This window comes from Bufo gargarizans, chromosome 1 (assembly GCF_014858855.1).
Source record: "Bufo gargarizans isolate SCDJY-AF-19 chromosome 1, ASM1485885v1, whole genome shotgun sequence".
Lineage (NCBI taxonomy): Eukaryota > Metazoa > Chordata > Amphibia > Anura > Bufonidae > Bufo > Bufo gargarizans.
The window spans coordinates 599,502,677-599,517,166 of NC_058080.1; the positions used below are offsets into that span (position 1 = coordinate 599,502,677).

General features: G+C 43.0%; 1 protein-coding gene across 1 annotated transcript in view; it reads left to right on the plus strand.

The window, feature by feature from the left end:
- Nucleotides 1-14,213, plus strand: part of ALDH7A1 (aldehyde dehydrogenase 7 family member A1) — a 66,131-nt gene extending 51,918 nt beyond the window's left edge. The window contains exons 9-18 of the mRNA XM_044275865.1: nucleotides 4,680-4,777; nucleotides 5,518-5,559; nucleotides 6,318-6,412; nucleotides 6,497-6,581; nucleotides 9,417-9,523; nucleotides 9,595-9,711; nucleotides 11,239-11,336; nucleotides 11,517-11,590; nucleotides 13,514-13,589; nucleotides 13,823-14,213. Of these exons, the coding sequence (XP_044131800.1) occupies nucleotides 4,680-4,777; nucleotides 5,518-5,559; nucleotides 6,318-6,412; nucleotides 6,497-6,581; nucleotides 9,417-9,523; nucleotides 9,595-9,711; nucleotides 11,239-11,336; nucleotides 11,517-11,590; nucleotides 13,514-13,589; nucleotides 13,823-13,877 (847 nt within the window). The 3' untranslated portion in view covers nucleotides 13,878-14,213. The remainder of the gene's footprint in view (nucleotides 1-4,679; nucleotides 4,778-5,517; nucleotides 5,560-6,317; nucleotides 6,413-6,496; nucleotides 6,582-9,416; nucleotides 9,524-9,594; nucleotides 9,712-11,238; nucleotides 11,337-11,516; nucleotides 11,591-13,513; nucleotides 13,590-13,822) is intronic.
- Nucleotides 14,214-14,490: the final 277 nt, after the last annotated feature.

Below are 14,490 nucleotides of genomic sequence, written 5' to 3' on the forward strand. Positions count from 1 at the left end.
CTAGTGGACATACAGAGTCACTGTCTGGTCAGTCAGGAATTAAATAACTACTAGAGCTTGTGTGCGGTTCCTAAAAATAATCAAAATCTGCAGTCCCAGAATCAGGGAGTAGGTCCGTTCTCCCTATAATAATAGGACATAAAAATAAAGTTTGGGTCCGCGCTGAAGGTGCTTTAAGTAGAGGTCAGTTCACACACACTCCCTTCTCCAGAGCACTTATTCTCAGTCTCTCTGGTTTCAGCCCCTCGATCTCTGAACCAACCGGCAACCGTTTTATTTTACTTACAAAGTCTGTTCTTTTAACATTGCACATAAAAAATGGTATTCCTTCCCGACCCGGCTTTCGCTACTTGCTTCGTCTGGGGCGTCAAATTTTTTGCTTTCATTGGGGCGGTATTTATTACTCAGTCACACTAGTCACATGTTCACACCTACATCCCAACCCCCAGGTAATCTGGGATTGGTTCCCAATACACGAATTGCATTTTAACAGTATCTGTATATTTAAAAACACGATCTGTTAAATTTTATTCATAACTGCAATATATATGTGTGTGTGTGTGTGTGTGTGTGTGTATAGAACTCAAAATATATAAAGACTTAACAATTCTTATTCCTTAAAAAAGTTTTTCAAATGTGTGCTTGTCTGCTCTCTGTCCCTTTAGATCTTATACAGGGTCACTAAGGTTAGGCATCTTACAACAGAAGCTAATTTAGATCTTTCCACGGCATATTACCACGCATTTGTATCAGCTCGGGGTTTAAACTTTCACCCAGAGGAGCGCCGTATTCTATCTAATAGTCGGTCTGATGTTCTCTATAGAAGTCGGTATACGAAGAATACAGCTCATTTAAATTAATCTGAATGTTAGTACAATGTTAAAATGAAACTTCAAATGGGCTTACTTTTATTATTTGACTTTTGGCAGGGAAATGCCTGCAAGAGATTAAATTGAAATCTCAATCTACCATTTTCAGTTTCTACTTGGTGTTTTCATTTGATTTATGATTTTGAAAATTATGAAAAATCCACTATAGAAAGAGGAGAATTAATTGGCAAAGTGGAAATGTAAAAGGAAAAAGGCTATTTATTTTTAACGTTTATTTTTTACACTTATGACCCACACTGGAGTTGGAAAAGAAAATTCAAATGGAGTAATTGAATTTTCTTTTTAATTTTGGCATGCATTTTGCAGACACTAGATGAAATTGAAATGTTAAAACGTTATTTTAATTAGAATTTTATGTTTTACAAATCCAGGTGTGCTTAAAAAGTTCATTTGGCAACACATTTCGTCACCGTATTGTTGCTTTCATCAGGCCACATACAGAAGACACAACAATGTGAGATTTTGAAACTAAAAATTATTTGTCGATAGTACATCCGCTTGTAGAAACATGGGAGCATATAAGTAGAGAAAAAATAAGCGATCACAATATTGATTGTTCAAGTCTTACTGAAGAGCCATAGAAACTAACTTCACATATACTTGGTCGGCTGCCACCCCTGGCTGAAACTCATTGGACCAGTGTCCACAGTAGTTTTAAGTTAGTAGGGTCTATGCTGACTGGGCACATGCAGGACCTACTGTGTTACAGCTGGCACATGGGTGCACACTGAGGGCTATAGGGACTGTGCTGCCGTGCCGGAACTAGTCTACAGTTTCAGCAAAGGGGTGGTAGCTAACCAAGATAGTTTCTTTGGCTCTTCAGTAAGACTTGTACAATCATCAGGGGCGTTGCTAGGATTTAAAAAGATCTGGAGCCCAAGCCCCAATGAATATGGCCCAGTTCTGTAAGGCTACTTTCACACTAGCGGTAGCCTTCCCCCGCCGGAACAGCTTGTTGGAATCGTGCTACCACTAGTGCACCGTGCCGCCGGAAGTCCACTCTGGCCACAATTACTGTAATGGGGGTGGGCCGGAGGTCCTGCTGCAGCACGGCAAACATGCCAAGAGGCGGCTGGAATAAAACTGCAGCATGCTGTAGTGTTTTTCAGCCCACCTCTCGGCATGTTTGCTGTGCTGCGGCTGGAATTCCGGCCTGCCCTATTATAGTGAATGGGGCCGGAGCGGACTTCCAGCAGCACGGTGCACTAGCACGGATCTGGCAGGCTGTTCCCCTGCCGGAACAGCCTGCTGGAGAAGGCTACCGCTAGTATGAAAGTAGCCTAAGTCGACCCCCTCCTCGTACACTGCATTTTGCTGTACTTGCCATACAGCAGCACATACCGCTCCCATTAGTAGAAGAACCCTCCTTTATTATTAATGCCCTCACAGAGCCCCCAATAGAAATAACCCTTCCCCGAGTGGTAATAAAGCTCTCTACAGACCCCTCAGTAGTAATAAGGCCCCCCATAGTGCTCTTAGTAGAAATAAGGCGGATCTAGAAGTCTCTCCTATAGAGCCCTCAGTAGTAATAAGAGTGCCTAATGTCCCCATGATTTAAAATGGCCCCACAGTGCCCCCAGTATTTATATCGCCCCTTACTGTTATAATGCTCCCCTGCAGTTCTCCCTGTAGTTAAATTCCTCCCTTTAGTGTCCTCACAAACTATAATTCCTCAGACCCTCCACCATACAGTCCCATGTAAATAACACTATTTCCCTCCCTCCGTCATAGAGTCCCATGTAAAAAACATCACTCCCTCCCCTAGCCACCATCAATATACAGTCCCATGTAAATAACATCACTCCCTTCCACAGCCACCACCAACATGCAGCCTCATGTAAATACCATCACCCTTGAACATTTAGTCCCATGATAACATCTCTCCCCTCGGCCCTAACATACAGTCCCAGTTAAATAACCACAGCTCCCAGCATTGCTCTGCCTCTCCCTTCCCTTACCTCTCCTCATGTAGCAGACATCACCACAGCTTCTTCTCCAGGACTTTTCCTTCTCACTGCTGAAGGCCCTCCTCTCCTGCACTGGTCACGTGATGGTGACCTCATCGCAGGTCCTTCTCAACCCCTGCCTTCTGTACTGATCACATGACCTGTGATGTCATCACAGGTCCTTCAGATCTTGCAGTGCATTAGATTTAATTGTATCATCGTCCTGAGGATGGCAATACAGTTGTATCTAGCAGGCAGTACATTCGGGGCCTCAGACAAAATGTCAGGGGCCCAGGCCCTGAATGTTTTAGCCTAGCAACGCCACTGACAATCGCTTATCTTTCCTCTACTCATATGCTTATTTTTCAGGTTTAAAATCTCACATTGGTGTGTGTTCTGTATGTGGGCTGCTATACTTACTACCCATCTGGCAAGTGATACTCTCCAGCCTTTTATTTTATCTGCTCTCCTGAGTCCTGACTTTTTCAGAGGTACTTGATATCTACTGCTCCTGGAGTTGGTTACTACCACAATTTGCTAGACGTACTGCTCCCAGTGTTGTGCCTGGTGAGCATAACCCCAGCAGGTTAGCACCTCTCTCCCTGTGTGCTCTTGCTGCACGCCGCTTATCTGAATGATCCTGCGTTGTTGGTTCGCCTGGTGTTTTTTCACTTTCCTCCAGTCAGACACCTTCAATTGCTGTCAGCCAAATGACCATTCAGCTGCCAGCTATCTCTCCTTTCTCTCTCCAGGCTTCCCCAATACACATGATGCTTTTATTGAAAAAATGATTAAAAAAACATCTCCACAAATCCAGTGTATGGCAGACTTGTTTCGATCAGAAAGATCGAAATCATGGCAGGATCTTTCTGATCGAAATGCATCGGTCTTAAATGTACACTGGACTTGTGGAGATGGATTTTACATCATTTCCAATAAAGCATCAATATTTTTTTTTCCTGTGCTGGACATTTACTTTTGTTTCTTGGATTATAACCACACAAGCTGGAGTGAGTCCATGCACAGAGATCAATACAGATGGTGCTGGCGTAAGTGTTTTTTCTTTCTTCCTTCCCCATACATTTACATATTTGGCCAAGCTGAACGTGTATGTGTTTTCAATGGGCAAGAAAGCCGATGCCAGACACTTCCATTTGTGACTTATCTCCTGGGAGAAAAAAAAGAATCGGGTGAAAATTTTGCCCTAGGCCTGTTTCACACTTGAGTTGTTGTTTTCCAGTATTGAGATCCGGCAGAGGATCTCGGAACCAGAAAAAGAGGTTCAGTTTAGTACTAATGAATTCTGAATGGAAAGATTGTTCAGGATGTCATCCGTTCCGGCAGTGTTCAGTTTTGTGCACGGTCATAGAAACAGAACAAACCGGATCCGTCACTAAAAACAATGTAGGATCCTAAAAAACTGGATCCATCACCCTTTTGACTTTCAATCTGATCCGATTCGTTCCGTTTTGATTTCACACAACTGCATCCTAATGAAATGGATGCAACCTGATCAAAATCAAAACGGAACTGTTTAATATCTGTTTTGAGATCCTCTGCCGGATGTCAAAACCAGAATTAACAACGCAAGTGTGAAATGGGCCCTATCCACGGTCCCAAATTGCCAGTGTCTGGAGGAAACCTGCACTATGTACTCCTGTACTTGTAACAGGCAGTACAATGTATGATCATAGCCATATTTTTTTCAGTATGGGTACTTTGCTTAGGAGACGGTACACTGGTCTAGTTAACGTCTATGTATAGGATCTAAGGAGATTACCGGTTCTTTAAATTGATGCCCTATCTTATTAAATAAATAAAATTTTTATTTCCTGAATTTTAGAAATGCCATTGCCAAAGATGAGCGTGTTGACCTAGTGTCTTTCACCGGCAGTACAAATGTGGGAAAACAAGTAGCTCTGAAGGTTCAAGAAAGGTTTGGTAAGTTAACGAGAAAGACGTGTTTGGATTTTGTGACCTTGTAAGGCTATGTTCACACAGTAAGGATTTGCCATGAAAGTCTGGTATGGATTTTGTTGATAATACACAATGACTATGCATCTGAAACTGGGATCTGTGCAGTGGATTGGCTAGTGGATCAATACACAGATTGGCTGTAGTTTAAGGGCTCATGCACATGAGGGTGTGTGTCCCATCCCCGTGCTGTGGACCACAAATAGCAGTCCTCAATGCACGGGCACCGTCCATGTGCATGTTGTTTTGCATATTGACTTGAATATACAAGAGACAGTCCGCACCGCAAAGAAATATGTTCAATTTTTTTTGCGGTGTGGAGGCACAGACCGAAATCCCACGGAAGTGCTTTGTAGTGCTTCAGTGGACTTCCGATCTGCGCCTCTGTATCTGACCACACTGCGAGACAAAAATCAGTATCTCTCGAGGTTTATATAATACACAGAAGAAAATAATACATTTGAAAGAATAGCATTTTCACAACAGTTTCTCTTTAAGAGGCCCCAGTGCAGTCCGTTCTGCTAAGGAAACCTATAAGCAGGATCAATTCTGAGTTATCTGAATTACCTTCTATTTCTGTACAATAAATACATATTCTATATTTTGAGTGGCACCCCATGGCTGATATTTACATGCAGTACAAGATACCCATATCTAGCTGTTTGCTCGTAAATGATTGCATTTGATGGATGTTCTGTTTTTTTAAGGACGAAAGTTACTTGAACTTGGAGGAAACAATGCCATTGTTGGTGAGTGTGCAAAGTGACGCATGTAGGCAACTGAATTCCAGCTCCTTTGGTCTATAAAAAAATGATATGTAAAGGAGACTAGAATATTGATGGCCTAGCCTCAGGTTAGGTGATCAATACCTGATTGATGAGGGTCTGACTCCCAGCACCCCCACTAAGGGCTCTTTCACACTTGCGGCAGAACGGATCCGGCAGCCTGGTCTCCCTGTTGGATCCGTCCTTCCGCTGTTTCGCCGAGCCGCCGGACCGCCGCTCCGTCCCCATTGACTATAATGGGGACGGGGGCTGAGCTCCGGCGCAGCACGGCGGTGCACGGCAAAAGCCGCCAGACTAAAAAGTCGGACATGCAGGACTTTTTAGTCTGGCGGCTTTCGCCGTGTACCGCCGGAGCTCAGCCCCCGTCCCCATTATAGTCAATTTTAACACGGAGCTGTGTTAATACCCCTCAAAAAAAGAAAATATGTATATTTTTTTTATTTTATAAAATCTATCCATTGTATGTAATTTGTACATCCGCCTACAAATGTCTGTACTCAGTAAAGTCTATATGTGGAATTGTTGTGTGATATAATGTATGACTGTATGTATACTACATGGATTGAAGAGGGAAGATTATTACGTTACTGTTTTGGTAGTCTTCCTTGTACAGTTGAGATGTTGAAGTGCAGGTCACTGACCTTTCCTCAGATGTCTTCTGCAATATGGATTTATAAAATGTGGCTTTACTAAGCATTAATGTATGTGATTTCATCCTGCAGTGTTTGAAGATGCTGATCTTAATCTGGTTACCCCATCTGTCCTGTTTGCTGCTGTGGGCACTGCGGGTCAAAGGTGCACCACGGCCAGGCGGCTGGTGAGAGATGTCTTTTATGACCCCCATGGGCTGCACTCTTATTTGTTTTTTTATGGCTTAACTGTGTTGCTGTTCTTTTTATAGTTTTTACAAGAGAGCATTCATGATGACATTGTGGAAAAACTCTCCAAAGCTTATGCTCAAGTACGCATTGGAGACCCATGTGAACGTGAGTAAAACGCACACTTTTTCCAATGGCAGTTCATATGCTGGATACTTACCGGTACTTGCTGTGTCCTTTGCCTGTTACCCATTTAGAATGCAAGTAGTGTGATGAGTAATTAAATGGCATTTATTCATTCATGTAGAGAAATTGTAATTATCCATATTGCCTCCTTTGCTGGCTGGACTCCTTTTTCCATCACATTACACACCGCTTGTATCCAGGGGTTATGACCACCCTATAATCCTGCAGCGGTGGACGTGCTTGCACACTATAGGAAAAGCATTGTCCTACTGTATGTGCATTCCCATGTTACCAGCCACCAGAGAGACTGACAAGGGCCTGCTGGTGACCCTCTAAAAAATTACGGGCGAGGGCCTGCTGCTGAGCTGACCATCTAAAACATTAGGGGTGAGGGTCTGCTGCAGAGCTGACTCTCGAAAACATTATGGGCGAGTGCCTGCTGCTGATCTGAGCATCGGAAAAATTGTGGGCAAGGGCCTGCTGCTGAGCTGACCATCTAAAACATTAGGGGTGAGGGTCTGCTGCAGAGCTGACTCTCGAAAACATTATGGGTGAGTGCCTGCTGCTGATCTGAGCATCGGAAAAATTGTGGGCGAGGGCCTGCTGCTGACATGGTTGGCAACATGGTTGTTTAATAAATGAGCAGCAACTCATTGCACCAGTTGGGTTAAATAACTTATTGCCAGCTGAAAGATAATCGCCCATGCAGTAATTATCCAATAGGAGGCTCATACCTACTTGCTTAGTTAAATCCAGGTGGCAACTTTCTTTTTTGGACAGGCAGTCTTTAACAAGCAATCATTAGATGCTTTTAATGCTTTTGCACAGGCAAGCTCTCCATAGGAACTGATGTGCAGCAACTATGTACCACTCCTGAGTACAGAGGCTGACGCACACTACATCCGGCTCCCCTGAACCTCGCAGTGGGGAGCTGGTACATGGTCGGGATCGTGCTCTCCTGGTCTTAAACCTCCCAGATGCTTGGGGTCACATTTGAGCATGGCATCTGAGTGGGTTAAGTGTATGCGATTAACCTCTCTACTACTGTCTGTTGGTGGAAAAGCAGTGACCACTGGGGGAACATCTCTGGCAATAAAATAAGAGCCTTAGATTGATGGAACATAAATATTTTATTGAAGCATTTCTAAGAAAGTTGAACCGGTACCTTTTTTTCCGACTCCCCAGCCCTGATTGTTCCTGTGAATTTCAGCACTATACTGCTGCCCAGTGCCGGCTCCAGGTTCATGTGGGCCCTTGGGCGATAAAGTCTCAGTGGGCCCCCTTGTGGAATTTTGCACGGCGCTTACAGCAATGAAACTGCATGTATTATAGATTAAATACCTTACACAGAGCATGCTACAGAGCGGACATATGTGAATCAGTCCTTATGTGCATACTTTTATTTTCTACCTAGTGTATTAGACCCTCAGGTCTACTCACAGATATGTGCCCCCTCACAGTAGATATGCCAAGATATGTGCCCCCTCACAGTACATATGCTAAGATATGCTTCCTCCACAGGACATATGCCAAGATATGTGCCCCCTCCACAGGACATATGCCAAGATATGTGCCCCCCTTCACAGGACATATGCCAAGATATGTGCCCAGTGCCCCCTTTACAGCTGTTATGCCCAGATTTGCCCCCTTCACAGGAAGTGGGGGAACAAAATAATAATGAATAAATACTCCTCGCCTCAATCACCTGGCTCCTCCCATGATCTGCGCTCCCCATCAGCAGCAGCAGGATACTGTGACACATCTCGCTGCTTTGTAGGAGGAGCAGAGGCTGATTCCCAGCCTGCCCCGCTCCACCTCCTACACAGATCAGCAGGACAATGTGTGAGGACATCGTGCTGCTGCTGTGGAGCACTGGCAGCTCAATGGTGGAGCTGGGAGCAAATAGTTCCCTGCTTTAGTGACGTGCCTATGGTGTTTGGCACCCAGGGCAGGTCCTTTCTCTGGCACCCCCCTCCAATACTTAAAAAAAAAAAAAAATTGTACCCCCTCACAGTAGTATTGCCCTCATTGTACAACCTTCCTAGTAGTTTTGTACAGATGTGTGCCCTCTCACAGTAGTTATGCCCACATTGTGCCCTCTCACAGTAGTTATGCTCTCTGTGCCCCTTTCACAGTTGTCATGCCCTATCTGTGCTCCCTTCACAGTAATAATCCCCCTTGTGCCCCCTTCACAGTAATAATCCCCATTTTTCCCCTCTCATAGTAGAAATGCCCCTCCATAGTAATAAAGTCCTCTGTGCCCCGTTCATAGTAATGAAGTCCTCTATGCCCCCTCCTTAGTAATAAAGTCCTCTGTATTAAAAACAAAAAAACACAGTAACTACTCACCTTGTCCCATTCCTGAAGCTCACAGTCCTCTCTTCCCTGCAGGCACAGATTGCTCTGCAAAACTGTGTGGGCAGAGCTTATGCAGATTACCGGGCTACAGGCCCTGCCCACACCGGCCGGCAGTGCGATCCGTGCCTGCAGGCTGAATGGTAGAGCAGGGAGAAGTCTTCCTGCTTCACCATTCAGAGCATGGCTGGCCTGAAGAAGGTGGAAGAGCGCGGGGAGCTGAGCAGTGAGTGACAGGACCGCAGCTCCCAGCGCTCCAGCAATGAGAGCTTCCATCTGTATTGATGAAGCACTCATTGCTTCTGGCCTCTGGCAGCTGTGCTTTGGGCCCCAGCAATTGCCCGGGTATGCCGAGTGTTGACACCGGCCTTGCTGCTGCCTCTTCTCGGCCATCTGTACAAGTCACTCTCCCTCTGGCAGCAGAAATAGAACTCACAACATTGCTTTCCTCTTTTTCTACAGCCGACACCCTATGTGGACCTTTACACACAAAGCAAGCAGTGGAAATGTTTCTGTCCGCCGTTGAACAAGCCAAATGTGAAGGCGGCAGAGTTGTTTGTGGTGGTAAGGTAAGTGTAAGCAAACAGAGAGCGCATCAAAGTATGAAATCAGTTTGGGTCACGATATATCTCTTTTGAAGGTCATTGATCGTCCAGGGAATTTTGTGGAACCAACAATCATGACTGGCCTTGCTCACGATTCCCCCATTGTTCATAAAGAAACATTTGCTCCAATACTTTACATCATCAAATTTAAGGTACATTTTATATTTTTCTTTTTATAAGATTTGGGATTTGGGAATAGACTATAGAATAGTCATGTCTGTTACATAGAGTGATGGGATATGGGGTTATATTCATTGCTCAGACTGTTTTTTACTTAAAGAACTTTTCTATGGAATTCACATTTTAATAATTATATAATCAAGGGACACATTGGCCCACATTTTAGTTTTTAGTTTTAGTGCCTGATGTTGGCAGAAATTACACAAGTCAAAAAGTGTAGTGTTTTTTTTTTTTTAAAAGTGTGCAGCATTTGTCTTATGTCTTCTCGCTCCTGAATTGAAAAGGTAAGTATACTGTGCAAGTAAGCATAGTTTTTAAATTAATTTGTCAAAAACTGAGCAAGATAGCGGTGCAAATGGAGATCTGTAAAAATACCCCATTCAGAACGCCCCCATTTATCAATATGTGCCTTTTAATAAATTTTAGGAAACTGTGCTCACAGAATTCTTCAGTCCATCATACACCATTAATAAGTGTGGGTCATTTCCTGATACATGGTTTGTAAGTTTATGGGCTACATAGATACTGTATTCACAGACGCCCATGATGATGGAGATACTGGTGCGTGTGGTTAACTTAAAGGGGTTTTCACATCTCGGACAATGGGAACATATTGCTAGGATATGCCCCCATTATCTGATGTGTGTGAGACCCACCTCTGGGACCAACACCTAGAACGGAGCCCTGAAAGTGGCGGAGGGTGCACTGTGCGTGCGCAGCCCCCCTACATTCATTTCTTTGGGGCCGCCGGCTGTTTCCGTCGGCCCCATAGAAATGAATAGGAGCATTGGCCACACAAGCTCTGTGCGCTCCCATTCACTTCTATGGGGAGAGAGCTTGGTGGTGGCTGGACCCAAGGAAACCCGGGATCCTCCAGCCACCACCTTCCCGCTCCGTGGGACCTGCGCCTATTAGACGATGGGGACATATCCTAGCAATATGACCCTATTGTCTCAGATGGGAATACCCCTTTAAGCATCATTCCTAGAGTCTGATATATGCTTAGAGTAGCTTACACATAACATTTCTTTCTGAATTGATTATAAACCTTTGGGTTTAGCTCAATAGCCAAAGGGGTTCTCAGAAGCCAGGTTCCTCTTATGCATATGGCCAAGCAGGGTGCAAAAAAAATAAAAATAAACTCACCAGGTCACTGGTGCTCTGAGTCCCCGCTGGATTGGAAGTGTGATGTGACGTGCCTGCACGTTACTGCTGAGGCAATTGTTTGGCTGGCAGCAGTAGCCTGTGACGGACGGCCTGTAACACTTCCAGTCCACTAGAGCTCAGAACCAGAGCAGGTGATGATTTTTTTATTTATTTTTCCCCTGGCCATATGAAAAAAAGATTCTGGTCTCGGGGAAAACCCCTTTTAAATACATCAAAAAGAAGAAACTTGGACATGATTTTTTATTTTATCTTCTAAAAACAGAACCGTAAAATACTATTGTGTTGTGTCATAAGGCTAACAGTAATGAAGGAACATATTTTATCTCTGGCAGACTGAGGAGGAAGCCTTTGCATGGAATAATGAGGTGAAGCAGGGACTTTCAAGTAGCATCTTTACCAAAGACCTGGGAAGAATTTTCCGCTGGCTTGGGTACTTTTTTATTTCTATAAATAACGCATGAATATTATTGACCCTGTTCAGTCTTTTTTTAAATTGCTAACAATTGTGCAGGATAGTTTTTCTTGTTTTAAAAGTTTTCCTTGTGATGTACAGCATTGATCACATACTGCCTATGTATATATTTAATTTAATACAATGTTTTTCTTAAAGTCCCAAAGGATCTGACTGTGGTGTGGTGAACGTCAATATTCCAACTAGCGGAGCGGAGATTGGCGGAGCCTTTGGTATAAAATATCTTAATTCTGCAAACTTAAAATTGTCCTAAAAACTTAAAGGCTATGTACACCTTCGGAGGCAATTTTTTTTCATTGCATTTTACTCATTTTGGGATAAAAATCATTTTTTCAATTGGTCTTTCAAAAATATTGAGCTGTTCTGTCACAGAAGGTTAATTGTCTTGCTGTGTGAATTGTACTTTTTACTTTTACATTGTGCCAGTCGTCTACTAACCATTATCTCTAAATTACTAAGAGGTCATAAACACTTATTTAAGCCACATTCTTAATCAATAAGATAAGAACTGAGCTATAATGAGTGTTGATAATGTCAGAGATAAGGAGTCCTCAGATTAGCTGGCTGAATTCAGATAACTCTATTAGACCATCTCAGTCATGTATGGAAAAGAACTCCATATTTGTAATAAAGACCAATTTAAAAAATGATTTTTAGCTCAAAATTAGCAATGCAATAATAAAAAAAAATTGCCCCCAAAGGTGTACATAGCCTTTTTAAAGTCAATATGCATCCGAAAACCTTAACCTAGGTAATCTATATGCTTTAAGTATCCCCCTTTTTTTTCTATGGGACAAATATGTCAAAGCATTCTATTTTATTTTACACTTTGCTATTTTCTTACATTACTACAGTGCTTTATACAATAATTATTTACATACTATATTAAAATACAAGACATTAAATATGATAAATTAATGATGACAAATGATAAAAAGTATATTTGTAGTGTCCAACTGTTGGCATACTATGTTATATTTTTTTTTCCCACTGTGGCCAAGTATACATAATTTTATTTTTTTTTTTTTTTTTTTTAACTTGGTCTGAATAGGCCTTAGGGCGTGTTCACACGACCGCGCCATGTTTTGCAGTCTGCAAATTACGGATCCGCAAAACACGGATGCCGCCCATGTGCGTTCCACAATTTGCGGAACAGAGCAGATCGCCCCTTTTATAGAAATGCCTATTCTTGTCCGCAATTGCTCTCTATTTTTTTTTTTTATGAATTGATCCACATCCAAGCCACAAAATTGCGGAACGGATGCGGACTCCTTGATACGGTCGTATGAATGAGCCCTTACAGTGATGAAAAATGTACAGCGTGAATTTTGAACATAGAATCTGTCCACTGGGTGGCACTGCTCTATTGCAGCTACTTAAAAATTGAGTTTCATTTCCCATTGTTTGTATTGTGACAACATGTTTCAAAGCGCCCATGTGCGCAAAGACACACACACAACACATACTGCTCTGAAGACAGCCCTCATATTCTGCACAGTCCTATTGCTGTACTGGAAGGTGTGGGGATTCACTGTGGTAGACAGGACAAGTGGACGCAGTATAGAGGCAAAGACCAGTTTGTAACTCAAATAGTCACTGTTTTATTTACACTTATGGCAACAAAACAGTACGACATTCCATTTGCAGTTTTGGTGTTCGTTCACACCTATACAGCTCATACAGCAAAAGAGTCACCTGTTATCCTAGGTGTTAGTTCACACCCGATCGGCATTGCTCAGGACAGAGCAGACCTCCCAAACTCAGGCCTCTCCTGTAAGAGAGAGAGAGGTAATTACCACCAGCTGACACTGCTGGCTGTTTTTTTTTATATAGGCCAGTCCAGTCAAGACTTGGCCTGTAACGTGGAAAGTAGTCACCCATCCAGCACTGTGACTACTCCCAGTTGGAGCTGTCCTGGATCAGCTATTACAGCTATACTAAATAGCAAGGTGTCAAACAGCAACTGTTGCTGACACATGAAAACTGTCTCTTACTCCACCGAGGCCAGGAACCTCGGTGACTCATATCTTCCATCAACAACAGTCTCTTGCGCCTTCCTACAAAGGGTAAATAGATTAATGCACATTTCTGTATGTTAGCCTATGTACTCTATCTCTTCTTATTTTCATTCTCAGGTGGTGAAAAACACACTGGAGGCGGTAGAGAGTCTGGTAGCGATTCCTGGAAACATTATATGCGAAGATCTACGTGGTAAGGGGATTATATTCTAATAGATGTCAGCATAGCTTAATGTAAAAAAAACAAGAACACATAGGGGAGAATGGGAAGCACAAGGACAGTTGTACTTGGTATCATAGGAGGTGTGTGTGTACCCTTTGTAGGGGTAGGAGCATTAGAAAGGGGGTATTTCTGCCAAACTTTATAAATCATTGTACTGTACATACATGAGTGCATTCCCTAAATTTTACCCATCTTACTTCCAGCACAATCAACTACAGCAAAGATTTGCCGTTGGCGCAAGGAATAAAGTTCCAGTAAACATTCAGGAAAAATTGTAAAATGGATGAGCCATAACATGGAGCTAAAGACTTCTCCATAAATTCAGTACTTTATGGATGACTGAATTCACAAATAAACCAGTCACATAAGTTAAGATAAGAAAATTCAAATCTTTAGGACCAGTGAACTCTGGACCACAAGGTGACAACTGTTACATCAAAAATATCCCGCTGGAAGCCATCTTCATTATTAGTGATTATTGCAGATCAGCGGATCAACTCTGGAGCGAAATATAAACCTTTCTGTTTTGTAGTCCCAGTTTGTACTTTGCAAATGAACTTTTGGCATAAAGCATTTCTCTAGTGACTCACTGCATTATATGTTGGTGTGCTGTTTCTTTCCCTTCCACTACAAGTATAATTGGTTATATCGGCAGTGGTTTAGAGTCCATGGTGTGTTGCCTTCTCTGTCGACAGATATACACTATGGGGGGTGGGGGCAACTTTTTGCATTCTTAGGGCTGTTTCACACGAGCGAATGCCGTGTATGACATCCGCTGCGTGAATGACAACCAAGACTCGATGCGGACAGCAGAAGCACGGAGCATTAACACGATTGATAATGCTTCGTGCCTCTCTGTGACCTCTTTACT